The sequence below is a fragment of the Falco cherrug genome, chromosome 4 (assembly GCF_023634085.1).
Source record: "Falco cherrug isolate bFalChe1 chromosome 4, bFalChe1.pri, whole genome shotgun sequence".
Lineage (NCBI taxonomy): Eukaryota > Metazoa > Chordata > Aves > Falconiformes > Falconidae > Falco > Falco cherrug.
Window position 1 is genome coordinate 33,463,536 of NC_073700.1, and position 17,098 is coordinate 33,480,633.

The window sequence follows — 17,098 nt, forward strand, 5'->3', positions numbered from 1 at the left end:
GATCTATCCGGCGAGCGGCTTCTCATTGGCTCCGCTCAGGGGAGGTGAGGGTGTTGTGTTTGAATCGCGGGGAGGCGGTGGGCGGGTGGCCGTAGCTTGCCACGTTGCCGGCGGCAGCCTCGCTCAGCCCGACCAGAAGGGGGAGAGGTTCGGCAAAGTCCGGAAACGCTCGGCAATGGCCGGAGGCGGCTTTTAAGGAGAGGAGCGGCTGCCGGCTTGCCCTGCCCCGCCGTCGCTCGGCGTGAGGGGACTCGCTGTGTGAGCGCTGTCGCCTCGTCCCCCCGCCGCGCCGCGAGGGGCAGGGACGCGATGCTGGCGGACAGCCTGGTGGAGGAGTTCGAGATCCGTGAGGATGAGCCCTGGTACGACCAGCAGGACCTGCAGCAAGGTGAGCCGGGACGGGGCAGAGCGGGGCAGCGGCGGGCCGGGCGTGTGAGGGAAGGGGGCTGCGGCGGGCCGGGCGTGTGAGGGAAGGGGGCTGCGGCGGGCCGGGCGTGTGAGGGAAGGTGCGGCGGGCGGCGCGCAGCCCGTTGGGACGCGGGGCGCGGCGGCGGGAAGGGCGTGAGGGGGCTGGAGCCGGCGGCGGGGGTCGCGGGGCGGCGGCGGGAGCGGGGCTGCTGCCGCCCGGCGGCTGTGGCAGCCGGGCTCCCCTCACGGCCGTGCTTCCCGCCGCCTTGGGCGTGTAGGCAGGGGGATCGCTTTATCGATAAAGATTGCACCGTCTTTGTTTGACGGAAGGGGTTGCTGCAGCCCAGCGGGATTGTGCCCGGGCCCCCTCCGCCTCGGGGGGACGCGGCTCGCTGGGAAGTTGCACCTTGACAGGACGGAACGCAGGATTCAGGGCAGGCGCTGGAAGCGCCGCGGCGGGTGGCTGGATTGCGCCCTGTTGAGCCCTTTTGTAAGGGCTTCCCAGTCGATGAAGTTGTAAATGTAGCCGTGCTCCGTGAATTGCGGGTCCATTATTAAAAGCTTGCTAAGTTTCCTTCTTAAAATATACGAATAACTCCACTGTGCATCAGAATTCTATCCAGCTCCTGTATGTCGTTCTGTCAGTAGGTCCTCAAACGCTATGTGCAAGAGGTAAATGCTATTCTTGTCTCACAAGGAGTCTCAGGAATACACCAAGTATAATTGCACTAAAAATCTTCTACAGGCATGATATGGAAAGAACGTGCAATTTCCTTAAGAGCTTAGTGGCATTTATAACTGGTATTTACTTGGTTGTACTTTCTGATATTAATCCTGAGTTCGTTTTAAAAGGCCAGCTCAAAGCTGTGAAGTGGCTTCCTGCAAATCTGCTCCAGCCTTGTGCTTTTTGATTTTACGTTTGAGTACGTTAATTCTTGGGATTGGTAGGTGCTACTGTATTATAAACCATAAAGAAAGACACTTTCGAAAGCTCTTCCTAGCTAAGCAGTTTGCACGCTGAGATCAGGCATCTAACAGCAGAAACTTTTTTTGAGACGGGAATAGGTCTCTAATTGTACACTTTGATGATAAAATAGCTAACTGAAAGCTGTATTTAGGTACCCTTCTCGATGTTTTTGTTGCTCTATGATACAAACCAATCACTAAGGTCCTGAAACTGTAGTTTACTGTCAAAAGGAAGAGAGCTGAAAATTTGAAGACATGATTTAGCAATGTTTTTACTATGTCAGTGTTTATGTGGTAGAAGACCTACAAAGAGACCTCACTATGCAGAAGAACTGACTTCTTGCCTTACAGATGTTTCTTTGATTTCGTATTTTAGTCAACATTTGGCATTCTGCTGTGAGCTTTTAAGAAACGGTATTTCGTTCCAGAGGTTAGTGTGTTCTGAGGGCTCTTTCAACATTTGAACAATCTTTTTCTGGGGATTCTCTCTTTACAAGTCTAAATGGAAGTGACTAATAGCCTTGCTAAAAGGGAAGAGAGGAAAATAAAGTGATGGGCATGTTAAAATGCAAAGACTAAATTCCTTACAGGAATGTTGTTGTAGATCTTTTTTACAGTTTATTTCTAGAATCTGAAAAATACTCTTCCTTCTCTGAAGACTAAGCAATACTAATACATGTAAACAGAGTAGTAAGATCATCTCTTAAAACTTCACAAACCAAATCAATGCATGTTTAAAAACTGAGGAGTAATTTTATGAGAACCTAGGTTGTAAAACATCAGGAAGCACCCTGAAACAAGCATGTGGTCTTTGTCAGCCAGTCTTTGAAACTTACAATTAGGGTAGGGTTTTGTAAAAACTTTGACAGCCTTTGTATGCGCCAAAAGTTTTTGCCTTGACAATGGAGGTGGGCTTTTCTGGCATGCTGTCCATGAAAAGAGAATGCTCATGAAATTCTTTTAAGAATGGGAACAGCCATCCTTCCTTCTGCAACATCCATGTTTTGCTGGAGTATGCTGACCTTCGAAAAACAATTCTTTTATAAGAGTGTTCTTTTTATATTTTGCTGTTACTGTAACAGAACAGAGGGCAATCTGAACATGGAGTAGGAAATAAGCTAAGGGGTGTGTGTGTGTGTTAATTTTACAGTTAACCTAAACTTCAACCAGGCTTACTTATGTGTCTTGCACTACTAGTACCTTTTGTTGTTGCAAAGAACAGGCTTATTTTTAGACTGGAAATTCTCTGATCCATTTTGTTAGGTGGGTTATGAAAAAGTAGAAGAGAAGGATTTTGGTACTGTTCTTTATCTTTTTCTCAGTAATAGTAACACTGTCAGAAGAGATTGGGGAGAAGTGCTAGTAAGTGGGGGCTGTTTGGCATCACAGAAGACCTATCCTTGAAGTCTTGTTTTGGTTTAGAGATTTGTGATGGTGCTTGTAACACCAGTACAGCTGATCAGATTTACTAAAATGAAGATCTGAAGATCTGCAGGTATGCAGTTTGCATTATTAAAAACCTCTTTGCTTACATCTTCATGGTGAAAAGGAAAAATACATGTCTGTGGCAGAACTTGTTACTTTACATAAATTTACAACAGAAAATGCAGTATGCTTCTTCCATTGTACAGTAACTCTCTAACAGAAGTGGAAATTAACTGTTTTCCTGGTGTATCTGGAAAACATATTGCACATCTCACTCTTAAAATTAGTTCTTTATAGGACTTACAGGTACTTAACAAATGGATGCAAAGCAAATTCTTAATTTTTAGAAGAGGTGTAATTGTTCCAGTTCTTGCTTTCTCTGTGGGTAGGAGTTAAGATTTTATTGCACAATTCTAGCTCTTCTACTTGTCTCCTCCCCCTCACAAACAAATTGCCTTAATTAGAAAATAGCATGCTTCTCCCCATAGTAACTCATTTGTGCTTCTGCCATTTTAATGAACAAAATGAGTGTGTAAGTATAATTACATGAATTCTATTATTCACATTGTATTCAAAGTACTGTGTGGTATGTGCTACTTGATCTAGTATATGAAGGAGCATTTAAGAATGAAACTATCAATTCCTAAATGTACTTAAACTTCAAAACAAAACTTTCACTTTGGGAAGAGAAATGGCAGCAAGTAATTCTATTATGCATTATGTCTTTAACATAATCCTAAATCCTCTCTAAAGCTCTTATTCTACTCTATTAAAATAAAAGAATGGACTGTTTAGTCTTTGCCTTGAATGATGCTAGTATTGTTGATAGTTTTAATGGTTGTGGCTCCCACTAAAGAATTGTGTAGTATGAGAACTTGTGAATCAGGGCTCCATTTTATACAGGACGATGGATTCACTGGATTTGAAGACTACAGTATTCTGTAATGTGATAGAACAAACGGCTTGGTGTTTGACTGGGAGTTATTATGTCCATGGGTAAAGAATGTACAATGTCTGTTTAAAAATGGGAGACACTTAAGCAGGATGCCTTAAGGTTTTCCTTATCCAAATACTTTAAATCTCAGTTCTAGAACAGGCTGTTTCTTAACAAGTGGTGTTACAATGAAAAAGTTATGTGAGTGTAAACTCCTAAGTATAGATGAATGCCGTGTGGCTCCTAGCCATACGTCTTTTGAAACTTAGAAGAACTCCCATGCAGTGTGATTTGTTTTAAATAATTTTTGTGGCATTTATTCAAAGAATCTGACCTTAAGGTAGGAAGCAATGTGCTGTAGCTGTAAAGAATGTGTAAAGAATACCACAGCTGTTGTTTTGCCAGAATTGGACATCTACAACTTATTAGACAAATGCTCCTACTCACTTGTCCTTGTAAGTCTGAATCTGGTCGTTGGCTGATGTATGTAGATGGAGTAATCACTTTGGACAGGCTGCCAAACTGAAGGTTAGCACAAAACAATCCTGGAACAGTGTTCTATTACAATGACTAGCTGATAAGATAATTGGGAAAGGGCAGGAAAGAGCTAAGATAACATGTTAAAACAAGGGCATCTTAATCAAATGAAAATGGAATTTTTTTTTTCTCATCTAGCTATAACTACTGATGATGCAATGCATGTCTCATATTAATTTAAGTCTTCTTGAAGTTAATCTAAGTTTTTCTTGACTTTCCTTCTGTCTCTCTCCCATTAGTGATAACAGTTCTATGTGAAAACAACAAGATTATATTGCATGTATGCAGGAGACAACCTGGTCGTGGTCCAGGTGATGGGAAGGAGGTGGAAAATTTGAGATTTTTAGAAATCTGTTGGATTCTTAACCTATAATACCCTGTGCAGAGTATTTAGAATTTTAGCAATAACACCAAGGTTTATTTCTTTGTTGCATTATGTTAGCTTTTAAATTATACATGTCTTTAAACAGAATTATATAGAATATCTAGCATTACTGATGGTGTTGAACGAATTATCAAGCTTCCCTCTAGAAAGAAACTGAGTGTTCAGATGACTGACTTCTTAATTTGAAACAACTACAGTCACTGCACCCAGAGGTGATTGAAGATGACTGAAGTGAAATTGAGATTAAGTGCCTGAGAACAAATGACATATAAAATGAGGTTTTGGAGCACATAAAACAGTTCTTGTCTTTTAGGTTTATGAGCTTGAAAAGCAGAATAGCTACATTTCTGTATCAGTTTTATATCTTTTGATATTATTGTTTCACCATAAAAAGCATCTGAAACTTTTATTTAGCACTTTGATCCTGAATGACCTAAGCACTTTGGTGAAGAACACTGACAGGGTTTTTTATGCTTATTCTTCCAAAATATGAGTGCTGTAAACATGCTGAAGTGTAGCTAACAGACACCTTGGGTAGAGATGCTGGTATAGTACTAGGCAGGTTGTGGGAAGTAAAGAGAAGATGGCTGGATGTGGCTAACCTGTGGCTGAAGGACTGAAGGAGGAACTAAGGAAGCTTCATGATATAAGAGTATCTTCTAGGTTTCAGGACTGGCTTAAACTTGAATTATAGATGGTACATTAATGTTCTACTTAAGTATAAGCTAACTTTCATTTGGGTACTGAAAATAACTTAAAGCAATTATAACAACAATTAAAAAACCCTCATGTATTTGATCGAAATGCTTTAAAATTAGTTATATTACTGGCTTGAACTTACATGCAAACATGATTTCTTTGTTTAGATCTTCACCTTGCTGCTGAGCTTGGGAAGACACTGCTGGACCGTAACACTGAACTAGAAGAATCTTTACAGCAAATGTATGCAACAAATCAAGAGCAACTGCAGGAGATCGAGGTAAATGTTTAAGTGATCCAAGTGTTAAAGCATCGAGGCCTGCAACATAATAGCACTTAGTTGCGATCTGAATTCCTTGTCATCTGATGGACACTTTAAAGAAAACCACTGAACAATCTTCAACCATTTCTGCTACATTGAGAACCTGTATAGGCTTGATCATAGTTAGAACTGTTTGTCTGATTACAGGAACCTTTGTGCTGTTCAATTTCCTGTTGGATTTGGCTTGTTTAATCACAAATAACTGGTATTTTTCTTCTTGTACAGAAAAGTTACTTCAGTTATTTTATTGCTAAACTTTGCTGATCTTGCCAGGTAAAATGCTATTATATGATGATAAATCAATAATTTTAAAAATTATATGAAAATGTTAGTGGTTACAGGATTGAAATTGAAGTGCTGATAAGTGCAGGAGAGATTTAAGTAATATCTGAGGATATGCACTTCCACTACACTGTGCTATGGTAAAGGGGGCTACAGTCTAGTTCAGCTTAAAAACCTCAAAAAAATCCAGCAAAACCAAACATCTAAATAAAGATGTAGCAGATATATTATTCTGTATTTTCCAGGAAGGAGCACACCCACACCCCCCCCAACATAACCATCCTTTCAAAGCCACTCATCTTTGTGTTACTTGGTGTAAAAACCTGGTCATTTTTGGCAATTTCTTTTTTGATATTTTTTTTTTTAATACTGCCTATGTTCTTGCAGACCTACCATTTGTCAGCATAATGAATTTTTTTCAGCTATTAGAGGACAATGTGTGGTCTCCAATAATTAAATTATTAAATATTCAGTACTTTGATAACATATTGGAAATGTAGTCAGCATTTCAGTTTGGTTCTGGTACAAATCACAGGACTGTGACTAGTATATGCTAGATTTTCACAAAATCAGAGTTCCTTTGTGCAAGCAGTACTTATGCAGTTACAGATGGTGCGTGGATTTTGTACAGTTGCAGCTTAAGCCTTATAAACATTTATCATTGTAGTGGTAACAGGTAACTTAAAGAATCTTAAGCTTAATACTTATAGATCTATAGGTGTCTTGAAAATTATTCATGTTAACATAAATCCAGCATTTTTGTTAGGTGGTGCATGATTTCTGGGTGCAGGGTTTTTTAATAAGATACTTCTGGTTTGTACCTCATGCTTGGCTCTTTCCTCTATTAAGTGCTAAATGTCATCTTTGTTATCCTATTCATTCTGTGATAAAATGGTTGGAATGGCTGATATTTATGTTAGTGCCACAGTATTACAAAAAAATGTATTTACTTATGCAGACTTAACTCATTGCTGAGAATGGTTTTTATAGAAAGATAAATTCTGAAGATCTAGAGAAGACAAACACTTCAAGGTGCTATACAAATACTGTTCTACTTAAGGTTCAACACCTGTATGAACAACCATGTTTAAGAAGTGTTTAACACAGTAACTACATGCTTTTTGAAATAACACAGAATAACTTTGCTATGGATAACTAGCCTGGATCATTGAGTGTAGCTACTTAATAAGCAGCTGCATTTTAACGCTGTCTTGAAATAATGGAAAATATATTATTGCTAATTGCGTTTAATTTATAGAAATAGTGCCATTAAGGCCATATAGAAAAGTGCCATTAAGGATGTAATATCCTTTTGGTTTAAGCCACTTTATTTGCTTAAGCTGTCTTGGTGGGTTTGTGTTTATTGACTGCAGAAGAGAGCTTCAGCACCAGGAAGTGGTCAGAAGTGTCCTTCCAGCAGTGATCTACAGTTGGTGTGTTGCAGGGTCAAGTACTCGTATGTTCAGACAACCTCAGACAGTGACAGACTAATTTGTTCTCTCAATATCTTGCTTTCCTTAGCCAATCAAAAAAACAAATCCAGACTTGTGCAATGCTACTTTTTGAAGGCTTTATCTAATACCTCTCTTCTCTTTCCTCCTCTCCGCCAACCAGGGTGGGAATTTATTTTGGGTTGTCCTATTAGTTCCCTTCAAGAGGGGGCAGAGAGGTGGGAGAACAGTTTTTGTGATGCTTCTGACATATAAGTCATATAGTGCCTGCACCTTTATTTGCCCAGCTTAACTGTGTTGAGTCAAAGAACCTGTAGACTATATTTGTATCTGCTGTAATAACGTGCTGTAGTCTTGGTTCCACCACCTGTCTTAATCTGTATTTTCCCAGTGTAGTTTAAAAGTGTACTAGCAGCGCAAAACATTTATTTCTTCATAGTAGTCTTTCTTGCATCTGAGTTTCTAGTAGAAAAGGGGAAAAATCAAATGAACCCCTTCTTCAAATACCCAGAGAGAACCTCAAGAAGAAGGAACTGAATGTATAAGCTTGCTGGCACAAGGGATTGTTATAGGAATTCATTGAAACAAATGGGAATAAAGTTAGTATATGCAAGGTGCAGTGCTTTTTAGCTAGTAAAAGCAGTTCAGTCAGTTATTTTCATACCTGTATTTCTGTCTTTTGTGGGAACACAGGCTACCCCACTGCACAGGATATATGTGCAAGTGGCATATCCAGTCTGTGTGCCTGATGTTTTTTTTTTTTTTCCTTCCCCCTAATTTTCAAGTGCTTGCCTCTGTAACTTAAAGGTGATCTTTGAGCTGTAGCTGCTCTGCATTTTTTACTAGCTTTTCTTCAGTGCAGTGTATCACTGTAAATCTTTTGTGGCTTTTTTCCCTATTAATTCACATCTTATGGGTAGCAAAGTCTAGAACTGGCCAAGAAATCAGTACCGTATTTCAAACTATCTTGCCTGCACTGGAAAGGAAGGGTCAAAGGCTTTTGGATGCTTAAGATTGCATCTAATATATTAAACGCTAACATATTAAGTGTTTTACAGCCTTGGATCATTATATCTGACCTCTGTGCTGACACGTGTGCCACTAACTAGTCACTGTAGATGTAATAAATGCTGGATGGAAAGGGCAACTTGATTCCTGTCTGAATCTGATCTCAGCAGTCAGACTTCAGAAATACTGACACTTTCCTTTTATCATGTGGTAGAACATAAGAAGGCTCAACTGTTCTTCATGTTAGGTGCTTAGTTGCAGGGGAAGTGGAATAAATGTGAACTTCTGAACCACTGATTACCGCATCTATACTTTGTTTTGGTGGCCTGGTTATAACCAGGCCAATTTGATGCCAGCACTGAGGCTATTGGAGACACAAGGTGGAGAAAATAGTGCTTCACCTCTTCCATTAATCTAAAACTTCTGCAAAAGCCCATTGTAATAAGTGGTAACATCCGATTCTGGCGCCAAAGCCTTGGCTTCTGTGCTTAGCCACACTCGTATTGCTGAAGAAAGTCTGAAGATCTCTGGCTCCTTTTGAGAATAACCAATAGGGAAAGTTAATCAGAGATGGGTCACATTGAGATTCTGCTGCTAATCCATATACTATTTTTGTGTAAATCCTCTGTCATGTGTGCACAGGCTACAAAAGGATCTAGCCAACTGCGATAGTGTTGATCTTCTAGAAGTCTGTATGTAGCAGTTACTAGTCCTAGATTAACTTATTATCTGTTCTTACATTGCCTAAAATGTAAACCCACCAATCTTTTAATGAGGTAAAAGGTTAAGTAGAATATTAGAAGTTTGGAATATGTAACAGGCCTATATAAAGAGAAGTAATTCTGCCTAAAAGTCTGTTGGATATTCCTACTTGAAGTTTACTTCTCAGTGAGTAGCATGTAGAAACACAGAATATATATCAAGAAATACTTTGTTCTTATATAGAAATTATTTCAGATTTAAAAGTTTAGGGTTTTGGTTCAAGTCTGATGCAAATTCTTGTGTAGATTTTTAGAACTGGATCAGTCCTATCCTGGGTGGGACAATATAAGAGTTCCTTGCTCTTAGACCAAGAGTTCCAACCTTTCTGACATTATTCAAGAAATTTAACAATTTATGTTGTTAATTGTAAAACTAAAGAGGATTAAAATGAGAATACTTCATGTGGAGTTTTAATTTTTAAAAGAGGCAGGAGACCTTTGTTTAGGAATACCGTAACTGGAATAGCTCCCTGTGAGTAATTAAAGATTGAACTCAATAACTTGATGATCCTTCCTGAAACATAGTAGCCCCTCTGCTGTCTTAAGTGTGATCACAACCTAAATTCTGTTCTGCTGAACCTAATGCTGTTTCAGACTGGAAAAACTCAGGTCAGCTGAAAATAAATTTAATTATGGATGGTGCTACCCAATATTTCAGTTTTAAGGCTAAAAAAATCCTGTTGGGTCAACACTTAGAAAATTTCTGTTGGTGACTTGTAGAAGGACTCGGTGGATAGTTAAGGGCACTGTTGAAGTCTGGATGTGAGGCTGCATCAGTGACTGCAGTACAGACAAACAGAAGGGTCGGCTGCTGGCAAAGCCTAGCTGCAGCAAGGGCAGACACACAGCCTGCACCAGCAAGCCCAGCTCCTCTGGGTAAAAGCCTGGGTTGACCTCCACGACAGAGACGAGCTGGCTCACCGAGTTACTGACAGCACCTTTTCAGCTGAACACTTAGCAAAGCAGCCACTGGAACCTCCTTTTCTGAAACTTACGGTTTCTCTGTGAATGTGAATAAAAATGCGGGGTAGTAGTTCTGCCTCTGTGTCTCAAGTGTAAACGAGTAACTGCGATACTGTCTTGCAGTACCTCACCAAGCAAGTGGAGCTCTTGCGTCAGATGAATGATCAGCATGCCAAAGTCTATGAACAGCTGGATGTGACAGCAAGAGAACTAGAAGACACTAATCAAAAACTAGTTGCAGAGAGTAGAGCTTCACAACAGAAGATAATAAGGTAACAAACTTACAGTAGATCCCCACCACCCTCCCTGTTGATAATATGAAAAAGAGCAGCCCAAGTGTGCTTGTGTCACTATTGGGTGGCTGCCTCTTGTCTAGTGGTGTCCAACAATACCGCTAAATTGAAAGGATAGTTCTATTTAAAGGTCTTTGGGGGCCAAAGCACAGCCTTCGGAGGAGAAACTACAATATAAGGGGACGGGAAATTCTCCTGTCCTTGACTAAACACTCAGACGCTTTTAACAGAAGTCCTTCACCTTTCAGCTTGACAGAGACTATTGAAAATCTGCAAACACACATAGATGACCTGCAACGACAAGTAGAAGAATTGAAAAAGTCTGGACGAGGCCGGATAAGCCATGAGAGTTCTGACCAGCCGAGATCAATGCACAGTTTCTCATGTTTGAAGGAGCTGTATGACCTTCGCCAGTAAGACACTTTCCTTGCATAGCAAAGAGCACCCTGAAATTATTTTAAGCAAAGCTTTAAAAACTAAGGCATAGATGTCAAACAAACTAGCAGAAAGATATCTAATGTTCACAACTAGCAAAGCATCTGCAGTTCTGCACTGTGTGGTGTTGCCACAGCTTCTGGCATGCTTCTAGACCGCAGCAGTCTTCGTGCTAGAGGAGCAGCAGGTTTCACTTTCTATCTTGAAAGCTTCTCTCCCAGCGTTTCCAACCATATTAAATTGTAGCCTAGAAAGCTTACAGGAATTTGCACCCCGCTGTTCTCAGTCAGATAAAAGCCCACACACAGATAACCTGAAAGACAAACATCTAAATGCAGCCTATTTTCTGTAACTTACCTTTTCCTTGGATGTCTGTGGGTAGCTTCTTTTCAAGGAAGGCAGGATTTCTGCAATAGCTTTCCTGAACTTAAGTTGGTTAAAAAGACGCTTAAGCTGGTGAAATGGTGCCTGGAGCCGTGGGCTGCTTTTGTAATTTAGAGCAGTTTTACCCAGCTGAACTGCATTAGTATGGCCATCGGGGCAATTGCCTGGGGTAAAAGCTCAGACTAGCTTCAATCCTAGAAGATAATTTTGTAAGTGAAGCACCTCCTCAGATAGGCAGAACATGCTTTTGTGTCTGTGTTTCAGCACTACATGGAAGTAGAACTGTAGAATAAATTCATGCATCCAAAGAGAAGTTATTTTTTTTGACAAATCAAAAGATAAGTGGGTTCCTTCAGACTGCCAAAGGCTTGTGGCAATACCAGCCTACAGAACTGCCTAGTCAGTACTGCAGCTTGTTTCCACAATCAATAGTGACAAAAGTTACAAGAGTGGAGTGCTGCAGAAAAAATCTTGAGTGTAGGAAAGTATTGGATGATACATGGAGGGAATGTTTATTTAAACTTAAATTGTAGGTCTAGTTATTCAATAACCTCGTCTGTAACTTGAAACTTTTAATGAGCTGCCATTCTGCTTAAGCCTGGAGGCTTGCTTTGATGGCATATAAGTATTTACAAACTCTGTTCTGATTATTAAATGGACTGATAGGTTAGGCGAATGACTGCTATGTATACTTGGAGGTATGGTAGCACACAGATTAATTCTGTCATTAGTTGCCCAGGTCAGGAAAATGAGGAGGTGTTATCAGCTGTGCTTCCTACATCTGATAATACTTATTTTGTTTCTGCAGGTATTTTGTTTATGATCATGTGTTTGCAGAAAAGATTACTTCGATGGATAGTCAGCTAAGTCCTCTAGAAGAAGAAAATGAGAACTTAAAAAAGGCAGTTACAGTTCTGCAAGCCCAGCTTAATCTAGAAAAAGAGAAGAGGGTAACAATGGAGGAGGAATATAGTCTTATGGTAAAGGAAAACTGTGACCTTGAACAGAGGCTTGTTGATAGCGACTCGTATCGGGCTCGTGCAGAGGAGTTAGAAGTGGAGGTAGCTGAAATGCGACAGATTCTTCAGTCTGAAAACACATTCCATAACGCAGAGAAATTGGTGCCAGAATCCTTCTTCATTTCATTCAAGGAGTCTTTGGAAAGGGAACTTGGTCAGAGCCCGGCAGATGATGGATTTCTGACTGTATCTGAGCTTGAGAAGAAGGCACTGAAACGGAGCAACAGCGAAACTTTCTTAAGCAGTGCTGCAGGGGGAGACATCCTAAGGGGCCATGAAGAAACATGTATTAGGAGAGCTGAAGCTGTGAAGCAGCGAGGAATCTCTGTGCTTAATGAAGTCGATGCTCAGTATAATGCTCTGAAAGTGAAGTATGAGGAACTTTTGAAGAAGTGTCAAATGGATGAAGATTCTTTTAAACACAAGGCCGTACAAACACTGACGCAGTATTCCAAAGACCTAAATGTGGGGAATACCCAGTATGATCTTTCAGCTAGCAATCAAGAATTCACAAATCTGGAGCTAAGTGACTCTCCCACAAATGCTCTTCCTGAATATAAAGCACTCTTCCAGGAAATTTTTAGCTGTATCAGAAAAACAAAGGAAGAAATAGATGAACACAGAGCTAAGTACAAGTCCCTCTCCTCTCAACCCTAATGCTGGACACAATGATGACGCATTTTCTTTGAATGGGTAATCTGTTAGTCTAGAAGGGGAAAAACTTGATACAAATGTCAGAGGGCCCCTTTGCACCAATGTATTTCTTGAGCACTCAAAATGAATGTTTTGAAATTGGCTTGTAGACCTGTAGTTAACAAGCTCGTTAGTTAGCAGTTAGTCTCCCTGTACCTATGTAGCAATAGATTTAATGTTTTAGCACCGTCACACAAACTAGTGGTTGTAAGGCAAACAAACATCATAGTTTAATACTACACTACTACTTTGTCCTACACTTAATCTCTGGCCAGAGCAGTAACTGACACTAGTTTCCTTAGCCCACTTCAAAAATACCAGAGGTAAGCAATCTGTACTGTATTTCTCACAAGGGACGAGAATAAAGCTTTCCTTTGGTTCGCAGCGATGACCTAGCCCTGTAACTACATCTATGTAGAAGATGAACAAGAACAAAGCCCCTGACAAGCATCACAGGCAGCCGTTCCTTGCTTCTTGAGTATTACATTAGCGGTCTAGCTGCACTCGCGGTGGCAGGGAGGCGGAGAGCTGGCCTAGCAGCCTGCACTGTGCTTGGTTTAAGCTAATACCATGTTCTCACATGCACTAAGCTCTCCCCCAGATTAGTAGAACTGTCTTCCTACTAAGAAAGGATTTGATGTAAAGTTTGCGTGGCTTTTTAGGTATGGTTTCTTATGTAGGGCACTTTGTCTTAAGGCAAGATACTGTGAATTGATGATGTATGTTATTTGGGATCTACTGTTCTTTGGTGGAATGTCTGCAAAGTCCGTTTTTATGTGTATTTGGTAAGATAGAAAGTTGCAGTTTAGGTATTTAACTTTAGTAGTAGCACTGATGTAGTGGAATAGCTTTTAATCTTATGTACCACAAACTCCAGGTCCTTGAAGGAGACAGGAAGGTAAAACCTTATGTTGTTCTGTCTGTTGCTTCCAGTGTCAGCCTCTGTGGTCCTGTTCCGTGCTGCCTGGGGGTGGGAGGATGGACACAACACTGCCAGGACACACCTGACTGAAAACAGGACTGTGTTCCTGCTCTTCCTCTCCTTCTCCACTCCTTAATAATAATAAATTGTATTCAAACTCTGAAAAACAAAGAACATGAAGTATGTTCTTTAAAACTGCTTCAAAGTGTGAATAAAACAAAGGCTGAGAGATTAGGCGGCGGAGGCACAATGAAAGGTGACATCCTTATCTTTATAAAGGGTCTCAGCTTAATTTGGCCAGCAGCTCTGGGGGAATCACCTCCCTGCCCGCGCTGCTGCGATATACCAAACAGTTGACACAGAGTGTTGGCAGTTTCTCAGCTTTAGTTCACCTGCTCCTGTTGCAGTTCCGTCTGCCTTATGTTGTGCCCGGGGAAGCTTGTGCGTAGCTGTCCTCCCGTTGCGGCATTAAGACTTCGTATCGTGGGAGTTTCTCTAAAACACGTATTGCATTATGAAAATTATTTAAAAATGGGAATCTGAATCTTGTATTTTTCTAAGTAAATAAATAATCCAGTCAAGCTATGTGTGTAACTAGCAATCACGCCCATCTGCTGATCAGGAAACGTGGTGCAGATGGCGCCTGTGTTATCTAGTCTTGCCGTTTTTCCCATTACGTTTGTATTTGAAAGTTAATGCTACATGGAAAATGCCTGTCTAAGATAGAAATCCAGAGGGAACTAAGTCGTTTCTCCTCACTTGCGGTGGTTGCCTGTGCTCTTCAAAATGGAGCGGGGAGGAGGGGAAAGGCAGAAAAGCTGCTGTTCTGCCGTCAGGGTAACTGTAGCGTCGCTGCTTCCCCAGCACTTGGAGCCTCGGCACCTGGAGGTCAGGTACTGGGAAGCAGTAACCTTAAATGAGAAAAGCATGACACGGTTAGTCACAAATGGTTTACTACTACTGTTTCTCACCACTTTAAGAGAATCCACACCTGCTGGACCAGGAGACATGGAAAAGCAATTCAGAATTTTTGGTTAAATCTGTGATCTTCAGTGGTTTGTTACTGTTGGCTAACTTAGAGCACTATCATATATATAATTTTTGTGCTTTAAAAATATAAAAAATATTCTCAGATTTCCACAGAACTACTTGATTCTTCTGTAATGTAACTTCCCCTTGGCTACTACCTGTGCCATTGCTGAGCTCTGGCTGTGCTATAACGCTCAACTGTACGTACTGTGCAATAAAGAACTCCAAGGCTGGGCTCTTCCCCTAACTTCTCGTGCTGTGGCCTTCCCAGAGCAGCTTTCTAGGTGCAGCTGTAGGTAGCGCTACAACAGGGCTGTACCAGGTAAGCATCCACCCTCCCTGCATGCAGCAGGCCAAGACAAAGGCAGCAAAAGCTGCCTGAACCGAAAGTACCTCCCAATTATGTCGATGCAGTCAATAAACTACACTAGTGTATTAATTAAGGTAGTTTTAGCAGTTTAAAAATAGGCCTTTTCCACGGAAATGTGAAATGCTGTAAGTATGGTAACAATATTCTTAGTCGATCTTACCTGGATTAACTACCTTAATCTGCTTATTTTAGTCCACAACCCCTTGGCCTTTTCTGAGCATAAGTAGATGAAATGAACAGAATCCCCTTGAGCTTCTCATGTGACGGAAATCACAGCAAGGACCGGGACCAGTAAGGTAACCACATCCCCTGGCCCTTGCCGCACACGCAGCTGGGCTGCAGGGAAAAGGCCTGTTGCTGCACCTCATGCAGCCTGGCAGCTCCCCCGGCCGCCCCATCACACAAGCTGCACGATGTAAAGCATTTACCAGCTGCCTCTAACCTCTGCTGTAATGTTCTGGCCTTTCCTTCCTCCGTAAGCCTTGAGGCTATAAAAGCAGCGGGTGCAGCCTCCGTTTCTTCTTGGACAAATACAAAGTGCAGTAAAACGGACCTTCAAGATAAAATTTTATTAAAAAATTTACACAAAATAGAAGCTTCACATTGTTGCTGTGTGATAACTACAGCTGGATGCCTTCTGGACTGCGCATTCAGTTACTTACCTCGCTGTGTTTGCATACAGCAATGCAAGAAATGCCTCAACACACCCTGCGCCGCCCAAAGAAATCCAGCAGTGATTCCACATCAGTTTCAAGCGCGGGTCTTCTTCCAAATATCTCACAGACAAGGGTGAGCCCCATGGCTATGCAGTACGAAGGGCAGAGACTGGATTGTCCCCCCTCCCTGGCCCAACGCGTCCGTGACCACGGCTTATCTTCCCTTCATAAACAGGGCTGTGGCAATGCTCAGACTAAAGTGCGAGCATCTAGGTATTTAACAAAACCCGGGATGTTTGTAAACAAATTTAATTTATTGGCATTACTTACAAAATAAAGTATTAGACCATGATTTTCCATCACGTCTGTGTCAGTATATGGTTTTATTTTTTATAACGAAACAGAACGAGAATGGAAATACATTAGAAATCCCCGCTTAATCAAGCTGCAGACAGGGTCCCACGTTGTCCTCCTAGTTGCTCTTGCGCCCAGGCGGCCATGCAAACGTGTGTGAGTGTGGTGGGATGGCAAGGACTGTCCGCAACGCCCACCTGCCCCAAAGTAGGTCAGAGCCTGCCCCACGCTCCCACGGCTGCGGCGTGGCTCTGCCGCTGCCGCCCGCTGCAGGTTTTCTCTTTTGTCCTAGAGATCACTGGGAGCCACTACCACCACTGTCAAGACTGCACCGTCCCCTTAAGATACCACATGCCCCCGTAGCTCACGCAGCAGTCCTGGGGAGAAAGGGAAAGTCTGTAAGGTCTTGGGAACCACCCTCTGGCTCTGGGACCATCAATGGGATCAGTAAGGGAAGTCTCCTCTCCAGCGCACGGGAGAGAGCACGAACCCAGAGCAGCGGGTTATCCCCGCCCTGAAGACCATCCAGCTTAAATGAAGACGGCAAACACAAGAGGCTGAGAGGCCACAGGAGGACAAACAGGGCAATGGCAGCAAGAAACCGGGCCAGGGGTGGGGAGAAGATGGGGATTGAGCAGAAGCCAGCTTAGGAAAGGTTGCGGGGTTGCGGGGAGGCTGAGGACAAGGAACCAAGGGGCAAACACAGGCTGAAGGGAGCAGCAGGAACGTGCTGGAGTGCGAAAGCAGCCGCCGGATCCGAACGAAGCCTTTTAAGAAACAACATTCTACAATAATGAAATGT

At 41.9% G+C, this 17,098-nt stretch overlaps 2 protein-coding genes across 3 annotated transcripts in view; one reads left to right on the top strand and one right to left on the bottom strand.

The window, feature by feature from the left end:
• Positions 1–77: 77 nt before the first annotated feature.
• CDR2 (cerebellar degeneration related protein 2) lies at positions 78–16,304 on the top strand. The gene is made up of 5 exons (XM_055707232.1): positions 78–388; positions 5,522–5,634; positions 10,265–10,413; positions 10,683–10,847; positions 12,062–16,304. Exons 1-5 carry the CDS (start codon positions 310–312, stop codon positions 12,927–12,929), a joined length of 1,374 nt encoding a protein of 457 aa, XP_055563207.1. The 5' UTR covers positions 78–309; the 3' UTR covers positions 12,930–16,304.
• The window catches only part of POLR3E (RNA polymerase III subunit E), a 30,197-nt gene continuing 29,334 nt past the window's right edge, over positions 16,236–17,098 (bottom strand). For both annotated transcript variants that reach the window (XM_055707229.1, XM_055707228.1), the window contains exon 21: positions 16,236–16,673. In XM_055707229.1, coding sequence (XP_055563204.1) covers positions 16,617–16,673 — 57 coding nt within the window. In that variant the 3' untranslated portion in view covers positions 16,236–16,616. The remainder of the gene's footprint in view (positions 16,674–17,098) is intronic.